The sequence below is a fragment of the Bos mutus genome, chromosome 18 (assembly GCF_027580195.1).
Source record: "Bos mutus isolate GX-2022 chromosome 18, NWIPB_WYAK_1.1, whole genome shotgun sequence".
Taxonomy (NCBI): Eukaryota; Metazoa; Chordata; class Mammalia; order Artiodactyla; family Bovidae; genus Bos; species Bos mutus.
Window position 1 is genome coordinate 54,774,888 of NC_091634.1, and position 27,894 is coordinate 54,802,781.

The following is a 27,894-nucleotide window of genomic DNA, read 5'->3' on the forward strand; positions in this document are numbered from 1 at the left end:
GTGCTTCTGTAAACTATTTCTCAGCACTTGCTATGTGCTAGGTGCTGCGCCAGGTGCAGGTACACAGGGGGAACTGACAGTGACTATCTGCACCGACGGCCCCGCAGAGAAGAATGACGGGGAATAAGCAAGGTCACCCAGGAGAAGCAGAGAAGCCACAGTGTCTGTAAAGGGAATCCAGGAAAACTTCCCAGAGCAGGCAATGTTTAAAATGAGAACTGAAGGAAGACCAAGAGTATGAGCAGAGAGAAGGGCAGGAGTTTTCCCTGCAAAGAACGGCATGCTTACTGGCCTTTGGGTGGGGAAGAGGTGACAAGTCCTATGAACTGCAAAGAGGTCTGAGCTACTAGGATAGTCAGAGAAGGGGAGTGTGGCAGGGGATGAGGAGAGGGACAGGAAGGGAGATGATGGGGATGTTTGCAGGCCATTTTAGAGATTTAAATTAGTCCCCTCGGGAAAATGAAAAGCAAAACAGCCACAATTTTGATATGTTTGGACTCTGATCCCATTTTACAGATGGGGAAAGAAAGCCCAGAGAGGTAGACTGGGCACAGTATTTTACAGACTAAGCAAGAAGGCCCGAAGAGGGGGTTTGTATGGACCACAGAGGCAATAAATGGCAGAAAACAGACTTCCGGCCAAATATTCGGCTCCCTGGTTAGTCAGAGCTATTTCTTCCACTTCTCACTTGCTTTGGGAGTCTTAATGTAACCTTTGTGAACACTGAGACCCTGGCTTGGTCATGTAGCATCTTTTTCTTCATTCTTTTTATCTTTGCAGAGCAGGGAAGATGTGCCGTGGGTGAGTACATGTGTGCACACGTGTGTGAATGCATGTGTTTGTGTGAGCCTAACACTGGTAACTTTTCTGACTGTTGCTGGCAGTCTGTCCAGCAGGGTGACCCACCAATTCACAGCCCCCGGGGATTTCACCGTGTTTGCTGAGTGTTCAACCAGCGAGTGGCATGTGATGGCTCAGAAGCAAGTGACGATTCAAGACAACACGGAGAGGCTCCGTGTGACTGGGTGTTCTGGCCTGACCACGTCAGGAGCCAGCCCTCTCTGCTGGGCAGTCTTCGGGGACCCTCTGTGGATTCAGGTGGAGCTTGATGGAGGTGAGTCTACAGAAATGGTCAAGATCAAAGCAACCTTGATTTGCCCCAAATCTATCCATCCAGCTCCCAGGCTTCAATGAATACTAACAGCAATGATTTATGGAGTCAGTTTTTTTAGCCATTCATTTATCTAGCACCTAGTGTATACCAGAACCTTGTCTAAGTGCTTTATATATACTAGCCCACCCAGTATATTTTACAAAGGAAGAAATGGAAGAAATGTTTAGAAATTTGGCCTAAGTCACAAGACTAGTGAGAGCAACTAGCCTCCTAAAGATCCTTGGCATGCCCATGTCCCATTTCAAGAAATGGACTTCCAAGCCACCCCCTGTTGAGGGAATGTGAACAGTAGTGGGAGGGCTGCCAGCTTGGCCTGAGCACATCTCAGCGCTGCCAGCATTGACCAGCTTGGCACAACCACACTGCCCCCAGTTCAAGCTAATATTCAGCTGCACACACTGGTACAGCCACAGCAGCTGTTATGGCTGGTGTACCTCTGGTTGCTCAGTTTCCCTTCTGACTGGTTACAGAGGCCATTCTGCTTGGTCATCATGTCCATTTTGATTGGTCATGGTATCCATTCTGATTGGTCATGGCATTTATTCCAATTGGTCACAGCAATATTTCTCATTGGTCACAATGTCCATTCTAATTGGTCACAGTATCCATTTAGATTGGTCACAGCGTCCATTCTGATTTATCAGGACATCATTCTACTTAGTTAGTGCCCATGCAGTGGCAGTTGCTAAATATTTTGCCTATCACCCCTTCTGTCCATAGAGAATCCTTCCAACCAAGACCTGACCTCATCCGAAGCAGCGTCTTTCCTCAAGGCACAGGTCCAGTCTGAGATCTGGACAGAGGCCACTGAGTGGCACAGAGCTGTGGAGAGGACAGGTCTCAGCCCAGCCTAACACCTCCTGGAGCCTCACTCAGAGCAGTAACTCCATGGAGCTATAACTGGACTTTATTTTATTTTATTTTTTTGCCATTGCTTTTTATAACTGGACTTTAAACAGTGCTTATGGCTCCTTTCTGTTCTGGTGTTCTGGTTGGCTGAAGATGCAACCTAGGTGCACCTGGAAAAGCTTAAGATAATCTTTTTTCATTCTACAAATATAACTGAGTGACTACTCTTTGCCAGATATGGGGAAGGCAGCCATAAACACAAAAGTCAAGATTCGTGTTCTCAGAGGGCTACCATCACCATCATCACCCTCATCAACAACACCATCACTCAAACAAGAAACACACTAGCTTGGTTTCTATTGGAAAGAATATTAATCTGGGGGTTTAAATCATATTTTAAGAGTCAACCACAATATTTAGCATCCAGGTAGCACAAGCACCCGCAAGCTGTAAGGGAGCCCTATCTTAATGTGAATGGGCTGAGTTCTCCCACTGGGCAGGGTTTCAGGTGGCCAGTCATGGAGATGGAAATAATTAAGACTTTGCAGGTGAGCAGTGAGGACCCCAAAAGAAAAATCACTTGTGAACCCAATACTCAAGAGATCCGTGTTAATTATCTGGGGGAGGATATACCCTTATATATGTCTTTATATCCACATCTATGTGTGTATGTGGACTCTGACCTCACAGCTGGAGTCTGAACTGTCTCAGTATAATCTACTGCATGTTGTTACTGACATCCTTAAAAGTTTCTTACTCCACCTAGGAACAGGGGTGACTTACACCGTGCTGCTAGGTAACACAACCCTGGCTGAGTTCACCACGCAGAGGGGCCCGCTCCCCTACAATCTGACCCTGGACAGAGGAGTCCAGCACCGAACGGGCCCAGGGATGCACCACCTGGAGATTCGAGCCACCAATGACAGCACCAACTCCGCCCCCTCCAGAAACATCACCGTCCGCTTCGTGGAGGCTCTGTCGGGGCTGCAGGCTTCCTGGGCTTCTGACCACTTGGAGCTTGGGCAGGACCTATTAGTCAATGTCTCGGTGGCTCACGGCATCCCGGAGAGTTTGACCTTTGAGGTGGCAGGACTCAATACAACCTTCTCCTATGAGAAAGAGAACCTCAGAGGGTCATTTGGGACTTACCATGTGGCGGTTCCTCTTGAAGGTATTTGGGGTGTGTGGCTCCCCTTCCAAACCTCCCTCATCTTCCCTTTCCAACTTGGTGTCTAGGGTCCTCTTAGTCAGTTTCTCCATATGCCCAAGACACAAATGTGGTTTACAGCAACCAGCTGAGGTCACAAAATAAGGAAGACGCAGAGGCCATCTTCAGTCATGGAGCTTGTAGTTATAGGGATTCTCAACACGGCACTTCTCACATTCTGTTGTTCAGTTGCTCGATCATGTCCAACTCTTTGTGACCCCATGGACTGCAGCACGCCAGGCTTCCCTATCCTCACTGTTTGGAGTTTATGCAAACTCACGTCCATTGAGTCAGTGATGCCATCCAACCAATTTATTCTCTGCCGCCCCCTTCTCCTGCCCTCAACCTTTCCCAGGAGCCAGGGAAGCCCCCTCCTGACATTTGGGACTGGATAATTCTTTGTTGTGGGGACAGTCCTGTGCATCACGGGATGTTTAGCAGCATCCCTGGCCTTGACCCACTAGATGCCAGTAGCACCAAATCATGACAATTACAAACGTCTCCAGTCACTGCCAACTGCACCCTGGAGAGCAGAATCACCCCCATGGAGAATCACTGGAAGTGAGCAGGCGTACTTGGATCTCTTCCATCATTTCTAGAGGAGAATGTGTTTCGGGAAACTGCAGTCCACGCCCTGTGGGGAGAGAGACGGGTAAAAAAACGACAGGGTGGGAAACAGAGGGACAAGAAAGGAAGTGCTGGGACGCTGGCGGGAATAGACGATAGGGCAGCAGACTGGCTGGCACCAGCCAGGGCAGGAGGCCACAGCTGACGTGCAATTAATTTGGAAAGAACAGAGCTCTTTGAGGCCAGTGTGGTGAGGTCAGCAGGCAGGAATGTGATGAAGCCTGCAGAGTCTCCAGCCCACCCAGGTCCCCTGCCCTGGACCTCAGACGTGTGTGAGAAGGTGGGGTAATGAGGTGCAGGTGTGGGCCACCATGCCCTCAGCAAGGGAGTTGGTTTAAAAAAAGAGAGAGAGAGATGGCAGAAGGAACGACAGAGTCAAGAAGAGAAACACTGCAATTTTGCCAGGTACCGAAGGGTACAGATTGGAACAAGAAGAATCTGGAAATGAAATGGAATGACAATGGAAAATACAACACAGAGGCTACAGATCAAATGCAAATTAATTTTTTGTCCCCTTTAAAGTTACTCAGTGGGGGATGAGAGATTAAAATCTCCGTACACCCTCTGGCTTTTGGACTCACTCTCAGATGATAAGCAGTCTTCTCCTCCCACAAGAACAGACTGGATGCCTCTGGGATGAAGGGGGTGAGGGAGGGGAAAGGGCACCGGGTAGGAACAGATGGCCTTCATGTGACGGCACGGGCCCTACAGGTGTTTGCAGCTGCCTCTCAGAGGAGCTTCCACGGGCTCCTGCGGTGGGGGTAATGCCTCTCCTTCGGGGCCACATCGCCTCAGCTGGTGCTTCTCCTGTCACCAAGAGGGTCCCTCTCTCTGTTCTCCTCATTCTCTCTACCATCTCCAGTGCCCCCTTTCCCGAGGGCAAACGTCTGGTCCATAGCAAATTCTCACCCAGTCCTTGGCTGCTACCGGCCAACTGTAGTCATTTCCCAAATGCAGAAATGCCACCTTTCCTGTCTTCCCTTCCCCCTCCCTCCACCTGTCATAGATCATTCCTTCAAGGCCATAAGTAAGGAATTGCCCATGGGAGTCTCAGTTGGCGCTAGTGGTAAATAATCTGCCTGCCAATGCAGGAGATATAAGAGACACAGGTTCAATCCCTGGTCGGGAAGATCCCCTGGAGGAGGAATTGGCACCACACTCCAGTATTCCTGCCTGGAAAATCCCACGGGCAGAGAGGAGCCTGGTGGGCTATAGTCCATGGGGTCACAGAGTCAGACGTGACTGAGTGACTGAGCACAGCACATGTGAGTCCTCAGCCCCAAAGAATACAAACCCAGCTGTCCAAGGGCCCTCTCTGGAGACCTTCTCTCCAGGCTTGAGAGGAGAAGAATGCAGCACCCACCCCCCAATTCCCCATGAGAGAGGCAAGATGGGGATACACATGTAGCAGCAGCTCTGTCCAAATCCTCTGACAAATCTTTCTCCCCGGTCTCCACTCTCTTGACCCTTTAAAACCACAGCAAGGCCCCCTTCTTCTGGAATCTCCTCTCTCATCTGGCAAATGAGGACTACTCATCCTTTGAACTTCAGCCCTGGCCCCTGCCACACCCCATAAACATTTCTTTCTCCCCCAAGGTGGAAGCAACCCCCTAACCTGTGCCCACGCTGCTCCCCTTGCCAATTCCTACCTGGAGAGCCCCGTGTGCCTACTAGACCATATGGCCCTGAGGATAAGGACCACGTTTCATTCATGTCTGTGTCCTCAGAGCCTTGCTCCATGCCTGGCATACAACAGGGAATCATTAAATGCTTCAATGATGAAAGAGTCAGATGCTGCGCTCAGAGAACTGGAGAAGCACAGGCTGGGAGAACTGTCTCAGAGTAAGTTGAATCTCTGATTACAATGCCCATAATTCTCCACTTTTTGTATTGCAGGCACCTTTCTGGTCACTGTACTGGTGAGGGACGCCTTCTCAAACTTGAGTTTGGAAATTGGAAGCATCACTGTCACAGGTAAGAATTTTCTGAAAAGGGGTAAAAAATTTGTGACTAGGGGCATCTACACTGGCTCAGGATCTAGAAAGAGGCCCCTCAAAAACAGAGCTTTGAATACTTACTTTGTTCTACAGATAATAAGAATTTTCTGGTTACTCTAAACAGGCAATAATGTAAGCAGTGTAACATCCAACCACTGATACAGAATTCTAAAACATCCAGACTTGTATTACTTACAATCCTTTTGGCTTCAAGTAATAGAAAGCCCCATCTAAGTGGCTTTAAGTTCAAGTCACATTATCTCATGTAATTGGCTAGGAGGTAAGTAGTTCCAGGGATGGTTCAATGGCTTGATATCACCAGCAAGGACCCAGACTCCATCTGTCATTCTGCTCTGTCATCCCCAGAGCATTTGTTTGATCCTTAGGCTTGTGCCTCATGTAATCAAGATGGCTGCTGCAGTTCCAGACATCACATGTCAACCCAGCATTATCCAGCAGCAGCAGAAACCCATTTACCTGTACTCATCTCTTTTTTAAAAATAATTTTCTTTCCTTATTTAGGTCGTGCTGGGTCTTCGTTGCTGCATAGGCTTTTCTCTAGTTGCAATGAGCAGGGCTACTCGCTAGTTGTGATGAGTGGGCTTCTCACCGTGGTGGGTGGCATCACTTGTGGAGCAGGGGCTCTAGGGTGCACGGGCTTCGGTAGTGGCAGCTTCCAGGCTCCAGAGCGTGGGCTCAATAGTTGCTGTGGTGCTCAGGCTTAGCTGCTTTGTGGCAGGTGGGATTTTCCTGGCCCAGGGATCTTGCATTGGTAGGCAGATTCATTACTACTGAGCCACCAGGGAAGCCTCCGTCTTCTTTTTATTTGGGGGTGGGGTGGGTACTGTTCCACTAGTCCCTAGCAACCTTCCCTTTAAATACCATTGGCCAAGGTAGGGTCATATGCCCAACTGCAAGGGATGCTAGGAAGCCAGCATTTTTAGGCCCTGTGGGAGAAGATGGATTCTGTCAGCCAAGAGAAGGCTGTTGGTAGGCAGCCAGCAGTAGATGTCACTGTCTGAAAGTTTGCCTTGAACATGGTTGCCAAAACTTTTGAGGAGCAAGAGGCAGAAAAGCAATTCAAACTGGCTCAAGTCAAAAGGAAATTTTATCAATTCTCAGAAAAGTCCAGGGTTTAGGCACAGCAGGATCCAGTCACTCAGTGTCTTCAGAAATCTGCCTCTCTCCATCTCTTGATTCTGTGTTGGCTGCAGTCTGATTCCCTCTTCCTAAGTAGTAGCAAGATGGCCCCAGGCTTCAGTCCTTAACCCCGAAGAGAAAAAGCATCTCTTTGTTGACATTTCCACCATAAGTCCTGACGCTGCCTCTCACTTGTCCCAGCTTGGTTCATGGTCCCTCCTAGACCTGCTGCTGAGGCCAGGGGGAAGTGCTACTCAGGGCAGATCGGGGTCACACGTCCACCCTGGAACCTAATGTAGGATCAGATCCTCCCACAGGACTGAGAGTGCGGAGGGATGCTCCCCCAGGGAAAAAACATCACCTGTAAGTGCTGTTATCAAAAGAAGGTGGCAGGGACACCTGGATGGGAGGGAAACATGAGATGTCCATTCTGCTGTCCACAGCCCTCCTAGGAGTTTCCACACATGCCATTCAAGGCCCAGAGAGGTTGAGTGACTTTGCAGAAGTCACTCATAAGTCACTCAGTTGATTCATGGCAGGACCAGGGGAGCAACTATCTGGATTTCTTTATTCAGGGACCATCTTCTTTCTTAAGGTTAAGCAAGTTCTCTGGGTCTAGCATTTTAGCTTTGCTTTGCATAATTTTATAGACATTCAAACTTATCATTATGAGAATGAGAATTTACTGAGAGGGAATTTCTTTAAAGATCAGTGATACTTTGATATTAAAATATCCAAGCCACCAGGGCCTAGTGAATCACATGGAATGACCAACCCTAAGTGCTCAGCTTAATCACTACACTTTAATTAGGCAGTAATCACACTCACATTTCAGTTGTCTTCAGAGCATATCACCTGAGAGTACCTACTCCATTTTTTAAAAACTTGACACACTAATGTTCTTTATGGATGAACAGATGACAAACCAATTATATATAGCACAGCACTCAGTCCTCCTGGAGCTTTGAAAAATAAGGGTTGCCTTCAGCCTTCTTTACAGCTGTGTATGCTCAGTCGCTCAGTTGTGTCTGGCTCCTTGCAGCCCCTATGGGCTATAGTCCACCAGGCTCTTCTGTCCATGGCTTTCCAGGAAAGAACACTGGAGCAGGTTGCCATTTCCTACTCCAGGGAATCTTCCCAACCCAGGGATCAAACCTACATCTCTTGCGTCTCCTGCATTGGCAGGTGGATTCTTTACCACTAGCGCCACCTGGGGAACCCACTCTTGATGGATGAAGCATCTAATACTCAGTAACTAACCTGCTCAGGTTCACACAGCTGGTTAGAGGCCAATGAACGGATCCAGAAACACACCATGGTGCTCTGAGTCCAACTCCTATCAGACTGGCAGAGCAGCTTGTACCCATCTCTCCCCATTCTGCATTCAGTGAGGTCAATTTGGCATCTTGAGCTCTGCTTTATGGGATCATTTGCACCACAGAAATCCACAAGCACTACAAATCAGGGCTCCCACCCTCACCCTTCAAGTGCTAGGTAAACATTAATAGAAAACAGTTGCATGTCTGACCTAAATCTTAAGTTCTACCTGCACTGGCAGCTGTCTACCTCTTTCTTACCTGCAAAAGCAGTGTCTCTGGGCCAGTGGCAAACATGACAGTTTTGCTTCTGACCTGTTTGCTATGACCTGAATGTTTGCTATGCGTCCCTAAATTATTTTCAGAGACAGGCAGATGCTCTGACTCTGCCCTTTGGTGACCTTATAAATACCACCAATGTTTGACACCCATCCCCACTGTGTTCACAGCTCCTTCCAGTCTCCAAGAACCACCCCGAACAAAGGTCCAGAGAAAGAATGTGAGTATTTTTAAAAAACGCTTAACCTTACAAGAAAAAAGGTGTCTAAGTACTCTGTTTTATTGGGGTTTGGGCCTTTCGGGTGCTAACAGCAGAGCACTAGCAATCAATGAGATTTCTTCTGTTTAAAAAGAAGCCCAGAAGAAATCAAATGAAGCATGCTCTCTAACCACAACAGCACTATGCAATAAGTCAGTAATAAGTTATCTAGGATATGTAGATAACTATCAGACATTTTGGAAATTAAACAGCACACTTCTTTAAAAAAAAAAGATCAATGGATCAAAGAAAAAAATCAGGATATTTTTAAATATTTCTAAGTGATAATAATAATACAGCTTATCCAAATATATGGGATGCAGCTAAGGCAATGCTCAGAAGGAAATTCATGGCTTTTAACACTTATTTTAGAAAAAAGGCCCAGGTTCTTTAGTGTTTATAGCAAGACTAAGTCTTTGATTCCTTGCTGTTGACTTTTTTCTTGCATTCATTTCTTCAACAACAAGATTTACTGTGCCTCTACAATGTTCAATGTTCAGATATTAGGAGCTGGGGATACACTGGTGAATAAACATATGTGTGGTCCCTGCCTTCATGAAGCTTAGTGGGTGAGACTAACTAACAAATTAGCAAAGAATAAATAATTGTGATGTGTCTAACTAGAATCAATAGGGTGTGGTGACAGTAACTAACAGACTATCACATGTACTATTAAATGTGACCAGACAAGACCTGTTAAGAAGTGACATTTAAGTGGAGACCTGAAGGTAGGATAGTCAGCCACCCTGTTAGGAAGAACAAGTGCTGTCTGGGTGCATAGATGAGAAGGCTCTGAGGTGTGTCAGGGGAGGAGGAGGATGGAGGAGATTACTGAGATGGGCAGAGGCCAAATCACACGGGGTCTCGGGTACGAGGGTGTTTGGTTTTATTCTTGGGCCATGGAGACCCCTGGGGGTTGAGCTCTGTTGCAGCCTCCTGTTATTCCCAGGCCAAGCCCTCTGGGCCTGAGCTTTCAACAGGTCCAACCAGAATTGATCCTGGAGCACACTGCACTCCTGACAACCCCTTTCTTAGAATCCATGTGCTCTCTGTCACTGCCCAGCTCACCCTCCCTCCTCCTTCCAGAAGGCTCCAGGGTCCTGTCCTCTGGGAAGCTTAGCCCAATACCAGCTGTCTGCTGTGTAGAGCTAATAGCTCTGCAGCCTCTCTGCTCCAGGCACAAGAGGACGCACATCACTATTATTCTCACTTGATATGCAGCAACCCCAGGAGTCAGACAGGATCAGAACCTCCGGGGGAACAGAAGCTCTTAGCCTACTGCCTCCCTCATTTACATTCTCATGATCCCCTGAGCGCCCTCTACTGCAGCAGTTAGCACTCGGCGTTTTAATCCTTGGTCTTCTCGTCTGTCCATCAGAGGAGACGTAAGGGCAGGGGCTGGGTCTCTCTCTGTTTCTGTATCTCTAGGCATCAAGCACAGGGCCTGGCCCACAGCAGCCGCTGCCAGCACAGCTGAATGTATGATGAACCCTTAGCCGCCAGTCCACACCAGGCTAGTGACTTACCTGGTGATCCATCCCACTCCACACTTTACACTGTGGCCATCTCTTGCACAGACTGCTCTGGGGCGGAAGGTAGGGTGCCAACTGTGGAGTGTGTATCACTGGCCAGCTGCTTCTTCTGCAGAGAGACAAAGGGAAAGTGGAGCTGTACGTGGAACCTGGTCAGTACTTGGATCCTTTCACCACAGTGACTCTGGGCTGGCCGGACAGGGATAAGGACTTACGCTTCCAGTGGGCATGTGGTAGGTGGTCTTAGAGCTCTGAACTGTCTTATCTCATCACAAAGCGATGGATGGCGGTCAGCTTTTGCTGCTCTTAACCTTCACACCAGGATTATTCATGCTTGACATTTTGTGTGCCTTGTATGTGCCAGAGGTGGTGAATTCCATGGAAATGGGAGGTGCGGGGAGCAGTGGCCTTGAGGGCAGGCAACCAGAAGAGGCACTATCTATAGAGAATTTAGGAACAATAATTAGACCCTAAAATCAGTCTGCTTTTTTATTATTGCCACAAATAATGTCAGTGGTAAGACACTCCTCTCCTCTTGGACTCCATCCCTCTTTTAACCTCCACGCTTTTGATATGCCACAGTTTAGAAAGAGGAAATGATGAGGCCTTTTCTGACAAAACTTTTTTGTCAACCACTAGCACCTATTTTTAAGAAGTTGTTGTTCTCCTTTTTATGGGGATAGCTAGCTAGGTGTATGTGCTCAGTTGGGTCCGACTTTTTGTGACCCCATAGACTGCAGTTCACCAGGCTCCTCTGTCCGTGGAATTTCCCACATAAGAATACTGGAGTAGACTGCCATTTCCTACTCCAGGGGAATCTTTCCATCCAGGGATCAAACCCGCGCCTCTTGCACTTCCTGCATTAGCGGGCAGATTCTTAGATATATCTTACCTATGGATATATTCCTTTAGAAATAAAATGAATGCCATTCATACTGTATATACTGCTTTTGTTAACCATTTTTTTATTGAACAATATATCCCATATATTTTTAAGTCAACATATTCTTCTGAACCTTGATTTTCATAACTGCATAATAGACTGTCAAGTTGCTATATGGGCATTTACTCACCAGTGCCCTCTTTTTGGCCACTGAGTTTCTTTTGAATTATTTGCCCTTAAAAACAATGCTATAATGAACATCCTTACAATGTTCAATTTCTATTTGCATCTGTGATTACTTTCATCAACAAGTTGCAAAGTCACGTAATGTTTGAAATCTTTTGATATGAATCGGCAAGTCTCACAACACCCTTCAGCATGTTAGTTCTTATTATCTGAATTAATAGAGGATACAACAAGTACAGACTTTAGGCGACTGAGCTGATGGCCTGACCCCCAGGCACGTCCTGTGAATGACTGCACACTGAGGGTCGTTGGGGTAGTGGATAAACACTGATCAACAGAGTTGAAGGGCACAGATTTCCTGAGCTGATATAAAGCAGGAGATGATCTGCAGCCTCCCAGATGGAGATTCGTCCTCCCAGGTCCCCAGTGTACCCCCAGAGACAGACAGCTGTGGACAATCCCTTACATCAAGAATAAGAAGATGCCTCGAATGTTCTCCAGGCGGGGATATTTATCCTCTCAGCGCCTCTCCAGCTATAGGCTGTCCTGCTCACCAGTGCAAGTCACCGATGCGAAACAAGCCAACAAACCCTGCAGGTTTGCTTAGAGTTTGGGTGAAGCGAGGGTCATTTTCCCAGCAGCATCCTTCTGCAGCACCATTCCTGCAACCTGAAAGTGAACTGAAAAAAAAACACCAAAATCTCTATTTGGAGCCAATTTTCCTATCAATGACCCATTTCTTCTAAAAACCCAAACCAGAAGGTAGCCACATGTGTGAAGTTCAAGGTTCCTGGGTGGATTACAGTGTTGACCCACCTCTCTCTCTCTCTCAGGGCGCTGCTGGGCCCAGTGGAGTGACTGTGTTGAGAGGCAGCTGCTCCGCACAGACCAGAGGGAGCTGGTGGTTCCACCGTCCTGCCTGCCGCCCTCGGACTCTGCTGTTACCCTGCGCCTGACAGTCTGGAGAGGCCCGGAGCTGGAGAACCTGGGGGAGCAGTGCCTCTATGTGTCCGCCCCCCTGGAACTCAGGCCGCGAGTCAGGTGGGGGAGTGAGAGCAAACTCCTGCGGGGTTGCCATCGGGCCAGGGTGTTCTGACAGTCAACTCTGGCTACACTGAATAAGGGGCAGGGTTTACACTGGTGGGGAAAACCAGGCCCTGTCTCCATTCTCTCTGGAGTCACTCAGTGGTCAGTGATGAATCACACAAATGAATGGAAGGAGAGGGTGTACCTCCATGACAGCTTCCCTGACCCCCAGGCTGCCTCAGCAGAGATGTGAAGACAGAACAGGAATGAATTTGGCCAGGAAAAGGGGGCTTGAGAGAGAACAGAACAGCAAAGGGACAGAGCATAGAACAATCTAGAAGTGAAAGAGGCTGGTGTGGCTGGGGCACAGAGGAAGAGCAGGCAGGGGCTAGCTTGGCAGGGCCTCAAGGGTTGTGTGAGATGCATGATTTTGGACTTTATCCTAAGAGTTCTGGAAAGCCACCAAGACGTTTAAGCAGGCTGGGAATGTGATCATGTTTTGCTTCCAAACACTGGTAGCTGGGTACAGAAGCAGCTGGAGCAGGTAAGAGAGGACTCAGGGAGACTGATTAAGCTCATGCAGGAATCAAGAGGAGAGTTCAAAGTAGCAATGACTGCCAGCTGGGTCCCTGAAGGAAGAAGATGGCTCACTCGAACTGGGAACTGATGGGAGCTGGATAAGGGTTGATTTACAGATGTGGGCAGGGATAAGAGGACCAACCATGGATGACCATGCAGGCTGCAAGAGGAGGAAGCCATTGTCCCTCTTAGGACTCAGGGGAAAGAGGCGTGGATGGCATTCCTGTGAACCCCCTGGGGAGCTGCAGCTGCGGGAGAGGTGCCCCTGGAAGGAGCTGGGGCTTCAGCCAGAGGAGCATGGCCTCTGCCAACTACAGGCCATTTGGTGAGGAGCAGGGAGAGTGGTGAATAACTATCCCAATGCTCCCAATTGGATAGACCCAAACAGAAGACAGAGGGTGTTGGAACCTGGTGATGCAGTCTATGGAGCTCAGTCCTGGGTGCATAGAGCCACAGAGTTGATGGCGAGCGGGCTGCAGGGGCAAAGGGAGAATGTCCAGCCCACTAGTTCTAGGGTAGAGGAGAAGTCAGAAGTAGGGAGATTATTCAGCTACTATGAAGCTCATATGGAAAGGATTGGGAATGGGCTGGACACAGCAGGAATCACACTGACCTCTCATTGACTCAAGAGGGGGAATATGACAAAACAGAGAAGGCCTAGGACTCAGGTCAGGATGTGTGGGCCCATGTTCCCTCCCCCAGTCAGGATGAGTCACATAACCTCTCTGAGCTCGGTTTGCTCACCTGTGATATGGGAATGCTGATAGGGTTATGGTCAGCACTGGATAAGCCAATAAAAGTGGGACATGGCAGGTATGCTGCAAAATCATAGCATTCATTGGAGCTGAAGCTCCAATACATTGGTCACCTGATGTGAAGAGCCGACTCACTGGAAAAGACCCTGATGCTGGGAAAAATTGAAGGCAAAAGGAGAAGAGGGGGCAGAGGATGAGATGGTTGGATGGCATTACCGACTCAAAGGACATGAATCTGAGCAAACTCCAGGAGATACTGAAGGACGGGGGAGCCTGGTGTGCTGCAGTCCATGGGGTCACAAACAGTCAGACATGACTTAGCAACTGAACAACAACAATTGATCGTTATTAGAACTATAAAGAATCGTGGAGATTGATAGCTCTCATCCCCTCACTTTGCAAGTGAGGAAACCGAGGCTCAGACAGGTTAAGTGACTTGTGCGAGGCAGCCTTTCCTAAGTGGCAGGGACGAGATTGGAGCCTGGGGTCCTGTCAGCCTCCTGCACTTTTCATATTGTTATCCTGTGCAGTGAATGGAATGGGGATTCAGGCAGGCACAAACTGCTCCATCTCCATGACCACGGGTATGCCCCGGTTTGGGTTGGGGCAGGGGCTGCTTTTATTCCGCTTTGACTTGAAAAAAGGCCATTTCCTACCTTCTCAAATAATTTGAGAACTGGACCAGGCAAGGTGGCTCCTCAGACTAAGGATCTTCCCAGCTGTTCTCTGTCTCCCTTTCAGCTGTGAGGAGAACTGCGGGCCAGTGGATGCCAGCAGGGACGTTATGCTGAGGGTCACCATGGGGGACAGGTCTGCAGCAGCCATGTTCAGCTGGTATTTGGATGACACCCCACTGGAGAAGGTGAGGATACTGGCAGCCTTGCAAAAACAGAAATGTCTTCCCACTTTGACTGACCAGACCTGTGTCACAGGCCCAGGACTGAGCTGGGGGTGGATCAGTCCACTCAGCCCGTGGAGTAGGAGTCGGGGGCTGGGGGCACTGGCCTGCAGAGAGAATGGATGCAGGGGAGAAAAACCAACAATAAACATCGCAGCAGATGCCGTGGGGGCCCCAGCCATCCCTCTTACCAGGCTGATCCAGGCCTCCCCCAGGGCTATGGGGAGACTGCTGATCCATAACTGTGGGGGTCTAACAGCCAGCCCCCAAGCCTTTGAGTGCCACAATTTCTGTGGTGCAGCTTATGCTCCAGAGCCCCCCATGACACCAGGCTGAATGAAGCTGGGTGCCTCCTGAAACCACTTCTTTGCCTCGTTTCATTTTCTCCCCACCTCAACTGCCCTCTTGGTTTTCCCTGGGAGCCCTGCCTTGTAAATGCCCTGCACATGAACCCTTGTCTCAGGCTCTGCTTCCAGGGAACCTGACTGAGGACAGATACCCCAACATGCTGGGGATGAGCATTTGGGCTGACCTCGGGGAAAGAGCTGGTGCTGCTGTCCATCCATCGGAGACAAATCCGAAAGGTCTCCCTAGCTCAGAAGCCACTGCCTGGGGGGGTCTGGTGGCCTGGCTGCAGCCTCAGAGATCCTGGGCTGTGCTCTCTTTCAGGCCGAGCCCCTCCCTGAGGCCTGCAGACTCCGAGGATTCTGGCCACGTTCTTCAATCCTCCTTCAGAGCAACACCTCCACCCTGCTGCTCAACAGCTCCTTCCTGAGGATCTGCGGCCAGGCCGCCCGGATCAGAGTCACAGGTGGGAAGGCTCCTCCAGTCTCTTATCACAGACCCCACCTCCTCCAGAGTGAACCGAGAGGAAGCCAGGGGTGCTGAAACGGCCGGCAGTGCGGGGTGGGGCCATACACAGGCTCTGGCGTGAATCCCACCACCGCCACCTTCTAGCTGGGAGACCTCAGGCTGGAGATTTAAGCCTGTTTCCTCACATGCAAGCAGGGCAATAGCAAGGTCTGCTTCTGAACTGTACGGTGCAGGCTGAGCGACACAACATGGTGAGGAAGGCAGACTGTCCCGGGGTGTGCCGTCTGTGTGTCCTGCCAGGTGATTCGGCGCTTCTCACTGAAAACAAGTGCCGGACAGCAGCATGTAGACTCTCAGAAAGATAAATAATGGGGTAATTATTCCTCTTCAGATGAATTCCTTTGATTCGGTATTTCTCAAAGTGGCTCATAGGCCACTCGCCCAGGATAACCTGGTACCATTTTAAGTTACAATTCCTGGGTTCACCCCAAACCTTCTGAATTAAGTCTGGGCGAGGGAATTCATTTTAATTGATTAAAATTCTGTATGCACAACTCTTCCAGGCATGCACTGTTTTTGAAAACTAGGTGATTATAACAGGCGGTTCGGGGTGTTGGTGCAGGTTAGCTGGGGCTCTTCATGGTGCTGTGGGAGCCCTTGGTTTGGGTAGGATCTTCCTCTTTCTAGGTCTTGACTGTGGCCCTTCCAAGCTTGGTCTCTTGAGAAAGTCTTGTTTTCCAATATTTTTCCTCCTCACTAAAGCCCTGTGAGGAAGCTATTGTTATTAGCTCCATTTTACAGATGAGGAACTGAGTCTCAAAAGGTCAAAGCCAAGGTCACATGGAGAGTAAATGGCAGGACTAGGATTCTGTCTCTGTCCAATTTTGCTTAGACCCTGGAATGTCCTGCCTGAGGTGTGAGGGGTAGGGGTGGAGTAGTTAAGATATGCGGATTTCTGAGCCTTTCCCCTGAATCTCCAGAGAGAGGCTCTGGAGCAAGGCCTGGGAATCTGCGTGTTAAATAAGTTCCCAGGAGATCATGAGCCATGGTGGAGTTTGTGTGACACCCACAGCCCCTAAGCACATCTTTTGTCTCATTCTCCAGCAGTGACCGGGTGTGCCTATGGGGAGGACACCTATGTGGTCAGCTCCCTGCCTCCCCTGGAGGTGCCCACCTGCACCATTGCCCCAGAGGAGGGGACCATCCTGACGAGCTTCACCATCTTCTGCAATGTCTCCACTGCCCTGGGCCCCCTGGAGTACTGCTTCTGCCTGGAGTCAGGTACCGGCTCAGGACTGCGCTCACCCCTCACTCCTGGGCTCATTCCTCTCCAAGAGCAGACACCTGTCTCTCTCTGAGAGCTGCAAAAAATGTGTTCTGTGGGTGAGAGAGGTTTGCAGGATGACCCATAACCCCCACCCCAGGCCCACTGACCCAGCCACACACCACAGCAACATGAGAAGCAGGTCCCATCAGTATCTCCTCTGCAACGATAGAGGCCAAAAAGACCTCTGCCCTGGCATGAGGGACATGGGAAGGGTGAAATGGAGGAGGGTGGGCAGAAGTATGACTACCAGGACACCATTCCTTAGTACACACTGGAAAGAGCCCTGACTCCCGGAGCTCTTCAGGACTAACACAGCCCCGCTCACAGAATCATCAGTGATGTTAGGACCCACTTTGGAGAGGCAACAGGGAGTGGGTGATGTCACAGAGCATGCCAGGAGGAGAACCACTTGCAAAGGCCTACAGGAGGAGACGGAGCACGCTGACGCCGCCCACCGCGATGCCCTGGCCAGTGCCCTGTCGCTGTAGCCCCCACCCAGGACTGCCGCAGGGCATCTTCAGGGGAGACGGGAAAGCCACCCAAGGTGTCTCTGCTCACCTGGAATGGGGGTGGCTGGTCCTTGGCAGGCTTATCTGAGTCCTTGTCTCTTCCCAATGAACTTCAGCATTTTATGACCCTCCCAAGAGCTCTTGAAAATGTTCTAGTCAGACTGGGACCATCATCCAAACCGAGGCTCCAGGAGTGTTTCTGGGGGTTCCCCAGTATCTAGCATTAAACACCACAATGATGTAAACTGGACACCTTGACAAGGTGAAGGTGGAGGGGAGCTATCGTCAGATCATGGGTGTCCTTCAAATAGATGTGGAATGCATGTCTGTGACTGGGTCTGAGCCTACAGGGAAACAATTCAAGGAAGGTAAGTAGATTTCATTTCAAATCTGTGTTTCCCTAAATGAAGACACCAGGCCCGCTGCTCCAGTTCTGACTGGTTATTCCGTTATATTTCCTCCTTCTGCCTCACACAGGTGAGCAGGGGGAAGGAAGCGTGACCAATATAAAAATGAATTGGCATTTGCAATTCTGTAACTTTGTGAATGTTTGCACACTACAATGAAGAGATTCCAATGACAGGCGAGTCCCCTTTAAGGACAAAAAGGATATTCATTCATTCATTCATTTTTACAACAAATATATTGAATTTCAGGCTCTGTTCTAGGTCCTATATATACAGTAATGAACAAAATAGAGGAAGTCTCTGACCTCACTGTATTTATAATCAGTGGTGGAGACAGCTGGTAAACAAAGACACAGGATGAGAGGCACTGTTTTAGATAGAGCAGCCTGGGAAGACCTCTATACAGGAAGTAATATTTGAGGGAGTCTGGATACGCTTTGAACCAGTTGCTAAGATCATCTTCCTTTCCTTCTGCTCCTCTTTCTCCTTATTTTTGTAATTTGGTTTACCACTTTGAATTTTTCTAAAAAATCTATCAAGGGGGATTGTTTTTCTGAAAATCGTCATGGATTCTAGTAAGGCTATTCCAAAGTTACAGCAGCAGGTGATTTCCTAGGGAGGACAGTCAGTCAGTTCAGTTGCTCCATCGTGTCTGAGTCTTTGCGACCCCATGGACTGCAGCATGCCAGGCTTCCCTGTCCATCACCAACTCCCAGAGCTTACTCAAACTCACATCCATTAAGTCAGTGACGCCATCCAACCATCTCATCCTCTGTTGTCCCCTTCTCCTCCTGCCTTCAATCTTTCCCAGCATCGGGGTCTTTTCAAATGAGTCAGATCTTTGCATCAGGTGGCCAAAGTACTGGAGATTCAGCTTCAACATCAGTCCTTCCAATGAATATTCAGGACTGAATTCCTTTAGGATGGACTGGTTGGATCTCCTTGCTGTCCAAGGGACTCTCGAGAGTCTTCTCCAACACCACAGTTCAAAAGCATCAATTCTTTGGCACACAGCTTTCTTTATAGTCCAACTCTAACATCCACACATGACTACAGAAAATATCATAGCCTTGACTAGACAGACCTTTGTTGGCCAAGTAATGTCTCTGCTTTTTAATATGCTGTCTAGGTTTTCCTAGCTTTTCTTCCAAGGAGCAAGCGTCTTTTAACTTCATGGCTCTGGTCATCATCTGCAGTGATTTTGGAGCCCAAGAAAATAACATCTGTCACTGTTTCCATTGTTTCCCATCTATTTGCCATGAAGTGATGGGACTGAATGCCATGATCTTCATTGAATGTTGAGTTTTAAGCCATCTTTATCACTCTCCTCTTTCACCTTCATCAAGAGGCTCTTTAGTTCCTCTTCACTTTCTGCCATAGGGTGGTGTCATCTGCATATCTGAGGTTATTGATATTTCTCCCGGCAATCTTGATTCCAGCTTGTGCTTCTTCCAGTCCAGAGTTCCTCATGATGTACTCTGCACATAAGTTAAATAAGCAGGGTGACAATATCCAAAGTCATAGCAGCAGGTGATTTCCTAGGGAGGACAGTGGATCAGCATAAACTGTCTTCTCTCGGGAAGTATGGAGTCCAGAAGTCCCTGCCGTGCCCTCACGAGCTGAGGCTTTTGTGTCCTTGTCATCAGGCTCTACCTTGGTGGACTTATAGTCACCCTGAGACCTGGGAATGCTCCCTTAATTATTCAATGTCCATTTGCCAGGTTCCTGTCTACACTGTGGCCCTGAACCTGCCCTCCCATCAGTTTACCTGCCACTTGGAAAAGAAAACGATGACTTCATGTTGACAGTGGTCATTTCTGTCTCCAATCATGTGGGGGGCAGACAGCAGACCCAGGCAGTGGTTAAGGTGAGTGGCAGCCACTGTTCCTCTACTGAGACAATTTCTTTTTTATTTGTTTGGTTTTTTAAAATTATTTCTTTGCTTGGCTATGTTGGGTCTTACTTGTGGCATGTGGGACCTTGGCTGCATCACATAGAATCTTTCACTGTGGTGCACGGACTCTCCAGTTGTGGTGCACAGGCTTATTTGCCCCATGGCATGTAGGATCTCAGTTCCCCCATCAGGGACTGAACCCATGTCTTCTGCATTGCAGGACAGATTCTTAACCACTGGGCCACCAGTAAAGTCCCTGAGATAACTTCTTGACTTGTCTGAACTTCACCAAGAGGGTGGTGGGGTTGAAAGGAGCCAAGGGCATGACCATATGAGGGTTTATTCATTCATTCCTTCAACATATATTTACAGAGCACCTACCACATACCTGGTCCTGGTGATACAGCCATGGGCAAAAGACCTGATCTCTCCCTTTGTAGATCTTAGGACTAGTGGCCAGTACAGGGGAAGGATCCAGGGGATTTGGGGTGGGGTACCTGAGGGAGGTGGGGGCAGAAGAACCTAGAGATGAGTTAGACCAGTGCCTTCGGAGTTCAGAGGAAGGAGGACCAAGATCAGCCACTAGCTCTACAAGGAAGAGGTTGGATAAAATTTCAAGTCAGTTTCAAAGGTGAGAAGCCAGGTGGATGGAAAGACCTGAGGGCACGATGAGGAGGACAGTGAGAGGTAAAGTCATGACCTGCCCGAGGTTTGCTCCAGGTGGCCGTCAGCGCAAGTGGGTCCACGGCCCTCAAGCCCTGGGGGGAGCGCCCATGCCAGGTAAAGCCCTCCAGCCCTACTCTGCTTCGCCGTGTGCAGGCTGGGCCATCAGGCTCCAGCTCCAGAACAAGAGCTGGTGGGTTCAGATCCTCCTGCTCTGAGCACATCTCTGCTCTCCTGTTAGGTGGCACCTGGACACACCTGTGTGGAGGAGGAAGCATTCCAGGCCGTGGTGTGGGACAATGTCACCGCCATTCTGCAGGGCGCGCGTGGCCCTGAGCGGCTCTTCCAGCTGGCCAGGGCCGTGTCATCCATACTGGACCAGGCGCCGGGCTCCAGGCAGCTGCCGAGAGTGGACACCAGACGGAAGGTGCTTCCGATGGACCCCTCTGTCCTTTTGCTGGGGTCCTGGGGTCTGCATGCAGCCATCTGGGGAGGGGAGTGGGGTCCATGGGTCCATGGGGAAGTCTTTGGTGTCTCCCAAGTTGATGTCATGTCTCTCTTCCAGTACTTTTAGTGAGTGACATAAAACGAAGCAACCTTTCTCTGCTCAGCTTCATGGAACCACAGGTTTCTAGGGTGGGAGGGAATTTAGAGGCTACCACTCCTGTCTCTTTCTGTTCAGTTCAGTTGCACAGTTGTGTCTGACTCTATGCGACCCCATGCACTGCAGCACACCAGGCTTCCCTGTCCATCACCAACTCCCAGAGCTTACTCAAATTCATGTCCATCGAGTCGGTGATGCCATCCAACCATCACATCCTCTGTCATCCCCTTCTTCTCCCGCCTTCAATCTTTCCCAGCATCAGGGTCTTTTCCAGTGAGTCAGTTCTTTGCATCAGGAAGGGGATGAAACTGAGGCCCAGAGGAGAAAAGTGACCCTGTCTTGGTCATACGGTTCATGGTTTGATGCTGTCCCAGCTCTGTCACTTACCATTTCTATTGTCAGGCCCAAGACTGAAATTCTCTAAGCCTCAGTTTTCCCATCTGGAAAACAGGAATAGTATTTTCCTTACAAGGTTGTGGTGAATGTTCAGAATTACATTCACTGTAGCTATGAGTTAAATCACAGGAAAATTGCCAACATTCAAACAGCTTTAATTCATGAACATGGCTATTCCATGCCATACAACCTAGTATAAGCAACTCTGGCAGAAGGCATGGTTACTTCCACTCCCAGTGCATGCTCTGAGGCATCTGCCTGCACTCACCACACACAGCGTCACACACACCTGGGTGTGGGGGACAGAGGACAGACTCCTCTGGACCCTGAAGGGTTTGCACGAGAGCGCTGAGCACACTGTAGAGGACGTGAGCAGCGTTCCCGGGTCCACATTTCCAGTAGGTAGTGAAGACAAGAGCAAACCCGGGTTGGCTCTTCCCCTGCCCTCCTCCAGCCCTCTCACCCCAGCCCTTCTCCCCACTTAGTCCCCTGGCCCCAACACACATGCACATAACTCCACCTGGCTCTCATTCACCCTGAGCATGACTTACATGCTTCCCTTTGGAGGGGAACTTCCTCTTGGATGCCCTATGATCCTAAGCACAAGGACTACATAGCCTGACCCCAGGTCTTCTCATGAAACACTGGGGTCCTGGTGAGAGACAGATGTCAAGCTCTCATTGGGCAATGGAGGAGATTTTAAGAAAGGCTCTGTTGAGAAAACTGGAGGCAAGTCTTCAGAAACAAACGAGAGAGGACACAGGACCCCAGGGGCTCACCCTGAAGTGACCAGCATCCTGAAGGGGCAGCTGTGTGTGTGTAGGGGGCTCCTTGGTAGGAGTGGTGGTTTTTGAAGGATGAGGCCGGCAACCCTGGCAGGGAGGGCGCCTGCAACAAAGCTTCCTGCTCTCTCCTCCCGCCCGCTCGTCTCCTGCGAGTGAATCCACAGGCCAGAGGCCCAGCAGCCTGACATCTCCATGCAGGCAGCCTCTAGGTTGGTGACCAAGGATGGGGAAGATCTGCAGAGGCAAATGTGAGATCATCCATTACCCACCCGAGTTTCCCTCCAGAACAATCTGATACGAGTCCCCTCACTGACAGGACTATTCTTCCCTCCACCCGAGTTGTAGCCTGAATGGGAGCCTGGCTGGCAGCAGACACGCTCAGACTCCACAGCTGCTGTGAAAGACTGTTGTTTTTCAGTTGCTCAGTCATGTCTGACTCTTTGCAACTCCATGGACTGTTGCCTGCCAGGCTCCTCTGTGGGACCTCCCAGGCAAGAATACTTGAGTGGGTTGCCATTTCCTTCTCTAGGGGTTCCTTCCTAACCCAGGGACAGAACCCTCATCTCCTGCATTGGCAGGTGAGTTCTTTATCACTGAGCCACCAGGGAAGCCTGAAAGACTGTTAGGCGATTAGATGAGCAAGTTTTGAGTAGCAAGCAGGACAGGAGGGTGAGCAAAAGTTCACCTCTGTTTGTGCTCTCCCAGATGGTTGCTATGAGCCATATCTGGCCACCTATTATTAAATTAAAATGAATTTTAATGAAATAAAGTTAAAAATCCAGTTCTCTGGTTGCACTAGCCATATTCCAAGGTCTTAATATGTAGTTACATTTCGCAAGCGGCTATGTTACTGGACAATCACAAGGACAGAACGTTTCTATCAACACAGAAAGTTCGATGGGGCAGTGCTAAAATTATATTCTTAGGTTTTACCTGCCTCAACCAAAGCCAGCCCCTGGCCTGCCCCTCGTTAGGGCTTAGAAAGCATGTTCCCCCAGATGCTCCAGGAGGTCTGGCTTAAGGCTGGAGTGGCGGGGGGACTGGAGGGAGCCTTGTCCCCACTGCCCCCCAAAGCACACAGGGACCTATGGCTGCAACAAGCTCTCCCACCCACACTGGGCCATCACAATAAGCTAGTTCCTTAATTTCATGCCATTTGAGTCACAATGAGACCATTTGTTTCAAAATAATGCCAGATTTTACAGATTTGATTTGAAGAACTGGAAAAAGCTTGAGACATCCTATATTAGTTTCCTCCTGCTGCCGTAACAAATAACCATAAACTTCATGACTTAAAATGACACAAATGTCTTATCTTACCATTCTGGAGGTCAGGAGTGTGAAAGAAATAAGGTTCATTGGGGCTAAAGCCAAGGTGTTGGCAGGGCTGTGAGCTGTCTGGAGGCTATAGGCAAGAATCCATCTAGGGGCTTTTCCAGCTTCTAAAAGCTGCCCACATTGCCTGCTCCATTTTCAACACCAGCATCTTCAAACCTCCTCCCTCCACGGCCTCCCCCTTCTCCTCCTGTCTTCCGTCTCCATCTCTGCCACCTCTTCCTCCACCATCACATCTCCTTCTCTGACTCTGACCCTCCTAGCTCCCTCCTTTAAAGACCCCCATGAAGACTCAGAAAAGGAAAATATGGTTGCTGGAGGGGGAAGGGATAGTTACGGAGTTTGGGGAGGTCATGTACACACTGCTGTATTCAAAATGGATAACCAACAAGGACCTACTGCACGGCACAGGGAACTCTGCTCAGTGTTATGTGGCAGCCTGGATGGGAGGGGGGTTTGAGGGGAGAGTGGATACGTGTGTATGTATGGCTGAGTCCTTTCACCATTCCCCTGAAACTATCACAACATTGTCAATAGGCTATACCCTGATACAAAATAGAAAGTTAAAGTTTGAAAAAAATAAAGGAGCAAAAAATCACAGGGACCCCTGTGATTATACTGGTCCCACCTGGTTAGTACAGGATACTCTCCCCATCTCAGAATCCCTAATTTAATCAAACCTCCACAGAGATTCTGCCCAAGTGTCTCTTGTCATGTGAATAACACACGCACAGCTTTCAGGGACTAGGGTGTGCCTGTCTTTGGGGGGCTGTGACTCTGCCCACCACACATCCTAGGAGACGAGCAGAGATCTGTCAGCTTCGGAGGACCCCACATGAGCCCGGCCACTTTCCTGGTCACTTTCTCAGACTCCAGATCTTTCTGGGACAGCCTCATCAAGCCACTGGCATTACATTATCTCCCCCACCTTCCTCTGTCTTTTCCAAGGTCAGAGAGCGTATCCTGGGGTCACTGTCTGTGGTCAATGCCACCATGGGGGACATGCAGAGGCTGCGGGGGCTGGCTGAGGTGCTGAAAGAGGTGACCCAGCGCAGTGAGGAGCTCACGCCCTTGGCCCAGGTGAGTAGTGCCCACCCACTAAGTCCTGACCTTTATTTCTGGGACCCTGATCATTCTTCCCACTTAACACTTCCATTTGCTTGTACACCCCTTCTATGCATATACATCTATACATATACATATACATTCCTGACCTTTCACTCATGTATCCATGTGTTAATTTATTCATTCATTTAACAAATGCTCCCTAAACGCCTAGTATGTGCAAGTACTATGCAATTCATAGAAAATTCAGCAGCTAACCCCATAGACATGGCCTGCGCCTTCATGGCACTTTTAGGCCACTGGGTGACCAGATACTGACCAAATAACTTCATGAGTACATATATGATTACAAAATTGGAATAAGTGCTGTGTCCGGCCAGTCAGCCAGCCAGCCAGCTGTCCCCAGTCAGTGAATGTTTACTGAATGCCTACTGTGTGCTGGGCATTGTGCAAGGCACTCTGGGAAAGACTCCGAGATGGACAAGGTTACTGTCCTGAAGGAGCTGAGCACACGGCAGGGAAGGAACACTGGCTTCCAGTCCTCGACACGGGCAGCTTGTGTGACGGGCCCGGCCCACATCTCCCCTGGCTTGAGTCCCCACACGCTCCCTTCCACCGCAGTGCTGGGCCCTGGAGGAGTTCAGGGGGTGGTCTGTTCCAGGCAGGGCCTCATGCTGTTCTTCCTCCTCCTCTGGGTGAGCCAGCGGGAGGCCGGCTGGGCTCTGCAGCACGCCAGCGAGGGCCTGCTGGCAGTGAGTGCCGAGGCCCACCCTGAGGACCGGAGGCGCCAGACGGCCACCAGGGACCTGCTCCAGGCTGTGGGCAATGTGCTGGAAGCTTCCCTGAGGGACAGGTCTGAAGAGCCTGCACAGGCCAACAGCAGCCAGGTGGGTGTCCCGGCCCAGATGTGGACCTCATGCTAACCACATGCCCGGCTCACACCAGCGTTTCTAGGCAGATCCTCTCCACTTTGTGTAGATGAGGAAACTGAGGCGCGGCGGTTACAGGCCCTCCTAGGAGCTGACAGAAAGGCTCCAGGACAGGAGCTCCTGGGAGGTGGAGCTGTGCAGCAGGCCGAGCGCAGGCTTCAAAGGAGGCCGCCTGAGTTGGAACTCTGCCTTTGTCACTCGCAAGCCTTGTGCCTTGGGCAAGGACACTTCCTGCAGCCTTATCTCCTCATCTGTACTAAGCTGACCAGCTCTGCTTCATCAGATTGGAGAGATCCTATACTCACTCTTGCAAGTCTGAACTCCTGGTTCACTTAGCCAAGGACACAGAGCATCTTTAGGAGAGAGGCCATTCCAGCACCCAGGACGTCACAGAACAGAGACACAAAACCCATCTCCTGCTGCTCCACAGCCCTTTATTCTGTGCTACCACCATTCCATTAAAAAACTCACACATTCTCACGGTGGCCACGAAGGCACACTCAAACACATACCCACACACTTACACACATGCACAAACACTAACTCACATACACCCACACACATTCACACACACTGAGAGCCATCACTTATACTTTCACATATACCTCAAAGCACACACTCCTGTATTTACTTACACCTACACATTCAGTTACACAGTCACACACAGACTCTCACATATAGTTGCAATCACACACAAAATCACATACATACACACTCATTCATGGTAGGATACTTATACTCCCATATCCTCAAGCCACATCTACTCAGACACACATCCACACACTTCCACCCACACATACCCACATCAGTTCAGTTCAGTTCAGTTCAGTCGCTGACTTGTGTCCGACTCTTTGCGACCCCATGGACTACAGCATGACAGGCCTCCCTGTCCATCACCAACTCCCGGAGTTTATTCAAACTCATCTCCATTGAGTCAGTGACACCATCCAACCATCTCATCCTCTGTCATCCCCTTCTCCTCCTGCCCTCAATCTTTCCCAGCATCAGGGTCTTTTTCAATGAGTCAGTTCTTTGCATCAGGTGGCCAAAGTATTGGAGATTCAGCTTCAACATCAGTCCTTCCAATGAATATTCAGGACTGATTTCCTTTAGGATGGACTGGTTGGATCTCTTTGCAGTACAAGGGACTCTCAAGAGTCTTCTCCAACACCACAGTTCAAAAGCATCAATTCTTTGGCAATCAGCTTTCTTTATAGTCCAACTCTCACATACATACATGACTACTGGAAAAACCATAGCTGTGACTAGACGGAACTTTGTTGGCCAAGTAATGCTGTCTAGCTTGATCATAACTTTCCTTCCAAGGAGCAAGCATCTTTTAATTTCATGGCTGCAGCCACCATCTGCAGTGATTTTAGACCTCCCAAAAATAAAGTCTGCCACTGTTTCCACTGTTTCCCATCTATTTGCCATGAAGTGATGGGACCAGATGCCATGATCTTCGTTTTCTGAATGTTGAGCTTTACACCAACTTTTTCACTCTACTCTTTCACTTTCATCAAGAGGATCTTTAGTTCTTCTTCGCTTTCTGCCAAAAGGGCGGTGTCATCTGCATATCTGAGGTTACTGATATTTCTCCCAGCAATCTTGATTCCAGCTTGTGCTTCTTCCAGCCCAGCGTTTCTCATGATGTACTCTGCATATAAGTTAAATAAGCAGGGTGACAATATACAGCCTTGACATACTCCTTTCCCGATTTGGAACCAGTCTGTTGTTCCATGTCCAGTTCTAACTGTTGCTGCTTGACCTGCACACAGATTTCTCAAGAGGCAGGTCAGGTGGTCTGGTATGCCCATCTCTTTCAGAATTTTGCATAGTTTGTTGTGATACACACAGTCAAAGGCTTTGGTACAGTCAATAAAACAGAAATAGATGTTTTTCTTGGAGAAGGCAATGGCAACCCACTCTAGTACTCTGGCCTGGAAAATCCCATGGACGGAGGAGCCTGGTAGGCTGCAGTCCACAGGGTCACTAAGAGTCAGACACGACTGAGTGACCTCACTTTCACTTTTCACTTTCATGCATTGGAGAAGGAAATGGCAACTCACTCCAGTGTTCTTGCCTGGAGAATCCCAGGGACTGGGAAGCCCGGTGGGCTGCCATCTATGGGGTTGCACAGAGTTGGACACAACTGAAGTGACTTAGCAGCAGCAGCAGCAGATGTTTTTCTGGAACTCTCTTGCTTTTTCGATGCTCCAGCGGATGTTGGCAACTTGATCTCTGCTTCCTCTGCCTTTTCTAAAACCAGCTTGAACATCCGGAAGTTCACGGTTCACATACTGCTGAAGCCTGGCTTGGAGAATTTTGAGCATTACTTTACTAGCGTGTGAGATGAGTGCAATTGTGCGGTAGTTTGAGCATTCTTTGGCATTGCCTTTCTTTGGGATTGGAATGAAAACTGACCTTTTCCAGTCCTGTGGCCACTGCTGAGTTTTCCAA

The 27,894-nt window shown here is 49.3% G+C and overlaps 1 protein-coding gene across 1 annotated transcript in view; it reads left to right on the forward strand.

The window, feature by feature from the left end:
• Positions 1-27,894, forward strand: part of LOC102267266 (polycystin-1-like protein 2) — a 107,220-nt gene that overhangs the window by 22,370 nt on the left and 56,956 nt on the right. Inside the window, exons 6-18 of the mRNA XM_005907887.2 lie at positions 885-1,114; positions 2,790-3,194; positions 5,754-5,831; positions 8,760-8,809; positions 10,496-10,613; positions 12,283-12,490; positions 14,551-14,671; positions 15,377-15,518; positions 16,625-16,801; positions 19,485-19,630; positions 20,562-20,747; positions 24,389-24,520; positions 25,210-25,392. Coding sequence (XP_005907949.2) covers positions 885-1,114; positions 2,790-3,194; positions 5,754-5,831; positions 8,760-8,809; positions 10,496-10,613; positions 12,283-12,490; positions 14,551-14,671; positions 15,377-15,518; positions 16,625-16,801; positions 19,485-19,630; positions 20,562-20,747; positions 24,389-24,520; positions 25,210-25,392 — 2,176 coding nt within the window. The remainder of the gene's footprint in view (positions 1-884; positions 1,115-2,789; positions 3,195-5,753; positions 5,832-8,759; positions 8,810-10,495; positions 10,614-12,282; positions 12,491-14,550; positions 14,672-15,376; positions 15,519-16,624; positions 16,802-19,484; positions 19,631-20,561; positions 20,748-24,388; positions 24,521-25,209; positions 25,393-27,894) is intronic.